The 8,712-nt window shown below is 36.1% G+C and overlaps 1 protein-coding gene across 1 annotated transcript in view; it reads left to right on the top strand.

The window, feature by feature from the left end:
- The window catches only part of LOC110093640 (MYB-like transcription factor ETC1), a gene marked incomplete in the record, with an annotated part of 11,897 nt that extends 7,909 nt beyond the window's left edge, over positions 1 to 3,988 (top strand). The window contains 2 exon segments of the mRNA XM_028700436.1: positions 3,497 to 3,581; positions 3,663 to 3,988. Coding sequence (XP_028556269.1) covers positions 3,497 to 3,581; positions 3,663 to 3,759 — 182 coding nt within the window.
- Positions 3,989 to 8,712: the final 4,724 nt, after the last annotated feature.

Below are 8,712 nucleotides of genomic sequence, written 5' to 3'. Positions count from 1 at the left end.
GGAACCGACCGAATTGCTGAAGAGGCAAATACGAATTATTTGTGAAAATTTTTTATTTAAACTATATTCATTACCAAAAATAAATTAATTTTTAATTTTTTTAAAAATGAAATTATTTAATTTAAAATAAAAAATAATATTTAATATAAAATAAAAATTAACTAAATAATTAATTTTAAAATGAAAATTAATTAAATTGTTAATATAAGTTTTAATAATTTCTTTTAAATCATTTAAATAGTAAAAATTTTATTCATTTTATTAAATTTTTAATAGCCGCCGGAAAGGTGAAAAAGTTGCCGGAAATTTCGCCGGAAAATTCTGTGGAGAAAAACCGTTAGAAATGCGCCGGAAAGCCGCCGGAAAAGCCACCTGAAATCAGAGATTTTCTTGTAGTGACAACAGTCCTTCTAACTAACGTCACCCGCCGACTACAACCCTTCTAGCCTCCGTCGCCCTCCGACAACAAACCTTCTGCTAACGTCGCCCACCGACTACAGTCCTTCTGACCTCCGTCGCTAGCCAACTACGATCATTCGACTTAAGTCGCACACCAACTACAGTCCTTCAGACAAAACAAACACATCAACAATGATGCTTTGTATTCTCACCATGTAATGTATTCTATAAGATGCATATCAAGCTAAGGCCTTCCCCCGATGAAGGACCTCTTTTTTAATCAATTACAATACTAGTGTATTCATTAATTCATATTTGGTCAGGCCCTATAGTTTTCCCCCTTTTTTTAGGGATTTTCCACGTAAAAATCTTGGTGTCTTATAAATGTTACACATCCTCTCTCTTATCTGATTGCATGCCGGATTTTCGTACAAAGCTAAGACGTTAAGCTTTATATTTCTCTACCGCCACGAACTCCAGGATGCAATAATAACAATATAACCAATTATGCATATTGAATTAGATATATTAAATGGACTAAAAAAATTCATTTTCAAATTAAGCTAGAAAGTGATATTTGGCCTTATAGATGATACATATACTCTCTTTATTTAATTTTTATATGCCAAATGTTAATTTAAAATTATTAAAATTAATTGATATGTCACCAGAAATCACATTGATTGAGCATAAATCTTGAGGCATATTTAAGTTCACATCTTCGAGAATTAAATCTTACTCCAATTTCAGCAAACTCATAGTCAAATTGAGCATCCTAGCGAGGTGAACCCAACGACACCAAAATTGGGTTAATTTAACCCCAATGGGCTCAAATCAAGAGCTTAAAGCATATTAGAAACATTTAGAGCATTAATTAAATGACCAAATGATATCAAAATAAAGCATGCTTATAATTGAATCAAGCAGCTCGATGAGATGAATCCAACGAGACCAATATCATCACTTGATTTGGATATCATTAATGCAATATAATTAAATGCTAAATGAATGGTCTATAATCAAGGGAATTAATATGGGACACCCAATGAAGCACTCTGATTTTGCCCTGAATCTTCTCCATATTTATAGAGCATCTGACTCAAAATCTATAAATATACTCCCACTCTCTACATGAGGTAAACCATTGGCTGGAGATTTGAGAGGCCTCTGAGGCTTCAAGGATCTAAAGCTCCACCCGAGCGCCACCGCAGACAAACTTTTCTATAGTACCGCCCTGTCGCTGACAACTGCCAAACCTCTACTGGCCTCCTACTAACGTCAGACCTCCGCCCAGCCGTCACCCAACCTCCGCGTAGCCGCCCACACTTCCCCTGACTGCGTCCTAACCTCCACCCAACCGCCAACTGCTATCGGATTTCTGCCCGGTCTTTAATTGACACCAAACATCTACCTGGTAGCCATTCACCACTGAACCTTTGCTCGACCCCCACCGAACCTCCTCCTGGTCGTAGACCCTGCCAGGGTCAGACCACCACAGCTCAACCGCCGACCATTGCTCAACCTCCGATAGTCGTCATACCACATCCCAGTTGTCGATCTTCGGCAGGCCACCGCCCGGCCATCTACTGCCACCGGGCCTCTGCCTGGACACCGTCGGATCCTTCCCGGCAACTAACATCTGTTGGATCTTCTCCCAGCCGTTGCTACTAGACTCTAGACCTCGGCTGACTAACCACGATCATTACAAGCTCCTGAGTACCTATACAAAGTTAGACCAACTATCCAAACTGCTATAATTTCACCATCTCCAAAAGTTAAAGGACGGGTCAACCTGTGTAAATCACTTAAGTAAAGTGAAATTTCTTTTTCTGGGCAAGGCCAATGGTTGTTCCCTTTCCTAGTTTTTCACGTAAAAAATTTTTTGTGTTTCCTCTCTCTCTCTCTCTCTCTCTCTCTCTCTCTCTCTCTCATACACAACTATCTATATGTGTGATGGATATACATACACTGTTAAGATGAAAAACTATTTCACTTTAATAGCCCGCAATAATATATAATAATTAAGAAAGAGAGGTTACTTTAAACTTATAATTTATATTAATTAAAAATAGACTGTAAAATGATATGTAAGTTATATTAGATAATAAATTGATTAATTGAATGTGGCTTTTTGTGACATTAAAATGTTAAGAAGTCTCAAAATGTTGAGAGGGCCTCATTTTAAAACAAAGCTATTTTGTTGTTGTCTTGAACTTTTGAAGGAAAATTTGTCTTTCACTGTGAGTTAATGTTATGTTTGTAGATGTTTAATATTTTGCTTAGAATTAAAGATTTTGAAATCTAATTCCATAGAGAATAATTTTATGTTGCCAACTACTACTAATTCAAAAAAAAAAAATCCTGATGATTTGATACTAAGATACTGAGGTAATATAGAGAGAGAAAAATTAAAGTTTTATTATGATTTTGTCACATCCAAATTTAGTACACCTCATATTTTTTTTTTATTTTAATTCAAATAAACATAATATTATGATTATTTATTATAGGGGATTGCAATTACAGATTTAATATTTAAAATTTTATATTTGTTTATATAGTTGAATATCAAAATAAATGTATTTTAATAATTTTAAATAAATTAATAATATTTTTAATGTAAATACTTTTTAAATACTATAAACTAAATACATAAAAATAATATAATATTCTTGTAAATAGAAAAAAAAACTTTTAAATTTTGTACTAGTTAAACTAATTAGCACTAAATAATATTAACCACTAAAAAATCATTAAGACAAATGCTTTCCTGCACGTCATCGCTTTCTCCACCATACACTTGTCCTTCTCCTCAAAGATTTTTTTTTTTCACTATAAATGTACCTCACCACACCATCATTACCGCACAGCATCAAGAACTCCTCATTCCTCAAGCTTACTTTCACAATATCTCAACTTGGTTTTCTTCTAAGATAATTCTCATGCATGGATCAGAGCTCAAATGAGAATTTTGTTAATTCCATAGGTGCTTATTCGTTGAATTATTTGCCTGTCTGTAGAAGGAAAGAAGACCCATTTTTATAAATTTCCTTCATTTTCAAGTAAATTTGCATGACTTTCTGTTGTTTTGGTGCAGAAGAGAAGAGTCAGAGTTCAAAGCCTGAGTTCTCAGAGCAAGAAGTGGATCTCATTTCCAGGATGTATAAGCTGGTTGGAGAGAAGTTTGTAGCCTTTCTCCTTCTTTTCTTCTACTGATTACTGCAGAAAATTTCAATTTTTTTTATGTTGAACATATATTTCAGATGGTCTCTGATTGCTGGTAGAATTCCAGGAAGAACAGCTGAGGAGATTGAGAAGTACTGGAAGCTGAAAGAACATCGTAACAGTAGTCGTAGCTGAGGAGATAATTAGGATAAAATGATTAGACAATAACATCTAATATGTCATTTATGACGTATGTGAAAACTGAGTACTGTTACATCAATGATTTAGAAATTCCTAAGTGTATTGAATGCTGTGTTTGAAGGAAGCTCATCTTCATCTGTTATTGGTAGGAAGTTTTTGCTATCAACCACAATTTTGATCATTCAATATGTCAATAACAGCAACACTACCGTGGGTACATGAATTTTTTTTTTTTTTCATTCTCTTGTTAAAAGTCAAATTATCGATTAAATCTAATAAAGAATTATCATTTCTAATCTTTTCTAACCAAGTTTTTTTATATCTATCGCTATCTTTTTTAACATAAGTCAAATCTGATATCTCTACTTTCTTATCCGGGTCATCAGAAGGCCGCCGTTTTATGTGAACAAACTATCTAAGACGACTCTCTCTAATCTTATCATCAATCGGGAGCTACTCCAACCTTTTCACGATCATTCCTAAATGTCAAATATATATATATATATATTTTTTTTGGTGTGATCTGATCATTCCTTAAAAGTGAGAAATTTCTTATAAGAATTTTGTTTGTTTTTTAATTTCCCACGAGATATAAGACTTCGCTTTTTATTTATAAGAATCATTTGCAGTTCAGAAAGAAATATCTTACCTCTCTGATTCCAAATTTTCCCCATGCATGCCATGTTATCTTTATGAGCCAAAAGTTTCCCTATTTCTTCATCACCTGCAGGCGTTTTCAGTTTGTTTACGTGAATTGCTGTTGAGCTTCTGCTCTGATATCATGAAAGAACCTGTGAGAAAGCAGAGAATAACAGAGAAGAAGAGAGAATAGGAAGAACAGCAGAGAAAGTTTCTTTTTACTGTAATTACTGTTTCATTGATTTCTAAGTATTCTAATACATTAATGTGTATAAATAGAGCTATGTAAGGACAGTTTGTTATAGAGAGAATAACACACAACTCTCCTTGGTCTATTAGTTGAGAGCTAAGGCTTCCAACTAAGAGGTCTAAGGTTCGAGTCTATGTGTATGCGTCGTGTGTGTGACTTTACCTTAAATGACCTAAATGTCCAAAAAAAATAGAGAGAATATGCTGAGCTGCTGGTGGCAGACTGCAAGGGCGGACTGAGTGGAGCAGGTCCAGTGGCATGGAGGTGGTCCTCGTTGGCGTGTGGCTCATGAAATGCTAACAATATTTTGAGAAAATTTTTCAGTGGTGATTTTTGCTTTTGGAAATGGTGACAGCCGTAGTTCAATCTAATTGAAAACAATCATAAAGTTTAAATTTGAATAATTTGATGTTTGATTTGTTTGTTATTGATATGTCACAAAAAATTGGAGCATGGACGAGAATCATGAGGCAAATATGAATGGGTAACTTTCAAAATTAAATTTAAATTCATTCAAATTTTAATTTCAACATACTTATAGTCAAATTGAACATCTCATTGAGACAAAACCAATGGTATCAAATTCGGTCCAATCGGAGCTCAAATGGGCCCAAATCAAAGGTTCAAAATTTATTTGAGAGCCTCAAAACATTAATTGGATGATCAAATGATATTCAAATATGTCATGTTTATAGCTGAATCTAGAGGCTCAACGAGACGAATCCAACAAGCCCAAGATTGTTTGATTATGATATCATTAAGGCAATTAAATGATGAACAAATACTCTATGATTAAGGGAATCAGTATGGGATGTCCGATGAAACACTCCGAGTTTTCCCAAGTATGCTCCATATTTATGGGATGTGTCACTTTCAAAATCTATAAATAGATATTTACTCTCTACATGAGAAAGTGGGAAGACTTCGACTATGGGCTAGAGATTTAAGAAAACTTTGAGAATTGAAGAATCTCAAAGATCCACCCAACAACATTGCCGGTGAACCCTCGTCGCTCGGCCACTATTGTTGTCGAACCTCCGTCTGGTCGTCACCATCGGCTCTCCACCTGACCACCGCCACTTATTAATTGTGGTCCTTTTTATCACTATCGTCTACCGACTATAGTCCTTTCGACCTTCATCACTTGACACCTTTATGCCACGGTCCCTCTAACAATCATCATCCTACTATAGTTCATCTTACCTTCGTCACCTGCCAACTACGATCCTTCCGACCTTCTTCTGCCGATTACTATCCTTCCAACCTCCATCAAGTGCAAACCACGATCCCATTGACCACTGTTGCCCGACTACGGCCCCTCCCATCACCTTCGTAGGCTAGCTACGGTCTCTTCGACCACTATTGACCCCTGTTGCCTAGCTACCAACCACGATCCCTTTGACCTTTGTCGCCCACCATCTATGGTCTCTCAGCCACTGCCGCTCGCCGACTACGATCTCTCCAACCTGCATCGTTCGACTACGATCCTTTCAAACTCTGTTTCCCGTCAACTATGATCCCTCTGATCACCATCATTCGACTACGATTTTTCCTAACCCCCATTGCCCTCTGTCTGCAATCCCTCTAACATCTGTCACTTCAATACAAGACTACTGACTAAACGAACAAGTCAACACTCACTTGAGAATAGCTCTAGTGCCATTGGATTCTTCATACTATAACTATATAATGTGTTATATGCAATGTATATTTTCTACATTGAACCAACCTCCTCCATGGATGAAGGGTATCATTTGCATGTAATCAACAATCTAACACTAGTAGAATCATTTTATTGAGCTAGACCCCATGATTTTTCCCCTTTTCAAGATTTTTCACATAAATTATTGATGTCTCTTATGACTCTTACACCCTTCTCTCTTGTATATATGTGTGTATGTTGGATCTCCGTACAAAACTAGGACGCTAAATACTCCATCCCTCAACCATCGTGAATGTTTCGACATGCAATAGTTATAATGAATAATATCCTTTAGAGCTCATGAACTTGCTCTTTAAGAACTTGCAACTTTTAATTCTAGTTAAACTATTTGTTAATTTATGTAGTTGTTAGTTCAATTAAAATGCTATTTTTAAGCTCAATATACTGCTCATTAACCGGCTTCACAAACTCAGTTACCAAATAACCAACTCGATAGTGTTGCTGACACTACAGGAAAATCACCCATTTCCGGCGGCCTTTTCCGACGTAAATTGAACTTTTTCCGTCGGTTTTGTACTGTTCCGACGGTTAATTTTTCGCCGGTAAAAACGGCTTTGGAAAATAAATTCCGGCGGTTTTTTCCGGTGGACAATTATTCCGGCGGCTTTCCAGTGGTCTTAAACCGCCGTTCAAATTTAAAAAAAAAAAAACTCACAGCGACTGCCCCCCGCTCCTGGCGTCGCGCAAGTGCCCCTGCCCCCGCTCCGCCGGCGACTCGCTCCTGCTCTCGCTTCCGCGTCACCGGCGCTGCCGCTCCCACGCGCGTGTGCGCCCTCGCGTGCGCCCGCGTCCACGTAATGTAATTAATACACTCAATAATAAACTCATTTAATTGACTAAGAGGCAAAATCACTAGATAGTCATAATTTTAAATGAATAGATCTTGAATGTTATTATAAATATTTGAAAATTTAAATAAATGAACTAACATACTACGTAACATATACATAAGACTCGAACCTAAGATCATTTGATTGGTAATCAAAGCTCCTAACTAACAGATTAAGATGAGCTGAGTAATGAAATCAAGTTCAAATAAGCACATAAAAAATAAAAAATAAAAAGTTCTTATGAGCACATACTTCGCTCAACTTGTTTCATTTATAGCCTTATGTATAGCTCTCAGAAAAGAAAATGAGAAAAAGACCATCCCCAAAAAGGGACAAAATGTAGGGCCATAAAGTTTAATAACAGAAAAGGACTTAAATCTAGAAAACTTAGAAGCAGCTCGGATAAGACGAAGAAAACAAACAAACAAACAAAGCTTGGCAACGTGAGAACTGAGAGGCTCAGAAATTATTTCTGCAAGCAACAAGAACTTAGCATGCACAGAGGCATGGGCAGATTTAAGGGGGGGGGGCCTAGCGGGGCACGTGCCCCCGAACCCCCCACCCAATGCTCATTGGCTCTCACTCTCTCTTTCCATCTCTCTTTTACATATTCTCTCGCTAGTCTCTTGCTCTCTCTCTATCTTCGCTATTTTATTTTTATAGTTGACAACCTTCTTCACTAGCCGCTAGCTCTCTCGCTTTCCCCTCTCTCTCTCTTTCTCTTTATGAGGGATGAGACTATTTTTCTCTCTTCATCTTTATATTACTAGTTTTTTTTAATTAAAAATTTCATCATATTTTTATTATTTTAAAAACTCTAAATTTCACTTTATAGGAGATTTATATAATTAAAGCCAGCAAATTATATTAGATGAGAATTATAATATTTAAATTTAAATCAAATTGCTTAAAATATGTTTATTATAAATGTTTATATATTTTGAATATACTTTTATAATAAGATGCAATTTTTATATATATTTATTGCTATTAAAATATTTTTCAGTTATATTTTTATTTAAATTAAATATGAAAATATATGATAGAAAGAAGAGTAGTTGAAATAGATTAGTATGATAATATAAAATTTTAATAAATTTGTGTTGAAATTAATTTAAATGAGCATCACAATAAGTTTTTTTTTTAATACTACGTCTTAGAGTTGCACGGATATCCAGCTCACACACAGAGAACACAAGATTTTTACGTGGAAAACGCTAAAAAAAAAGGGAAAAATCACGGGGTCTGACCTAGTTGAAAATGATTCAACTAGAACTTGAGTTGGTTACAATGGGATGACTCGCCTCCAAGGGTGATCAGATTACAAGTAACAATTATATGACAAAAGTCCGAGTGTCATGTAATGGTCCGGCAGAACTTCGGGCTTCAGGTGGTGCTCTAGCAGAACTCCGGGCCTTAGGTGGTGGTCTAGCGAAGGTGAGGGCCTCAGTTGGTGGTTCGGCGAAAGCGAGGGCCTCAAGTGGTGGTCCGGCAAAGGTGAGGGC

Source organism: Dendrobium catenatum, unplaced genomic scaffold, assembly GCF_001605985.2.
Source record: "Dendrobium catenatum unplaced genomic scaffold, ASM160598v2 fragScaff_scaffold_1520, whole genome shotgun sequence".
Lineage (NCBI taxonomy): Eukaryota > Viridiplantae > Streptophyta > Magnoliopsida > Asparagales > Orchidaceae > Dendrobium > Dendrobium catenatum.
This window is presented reverse-complemented; position numbering and strand designations above follow the sequence as displayed.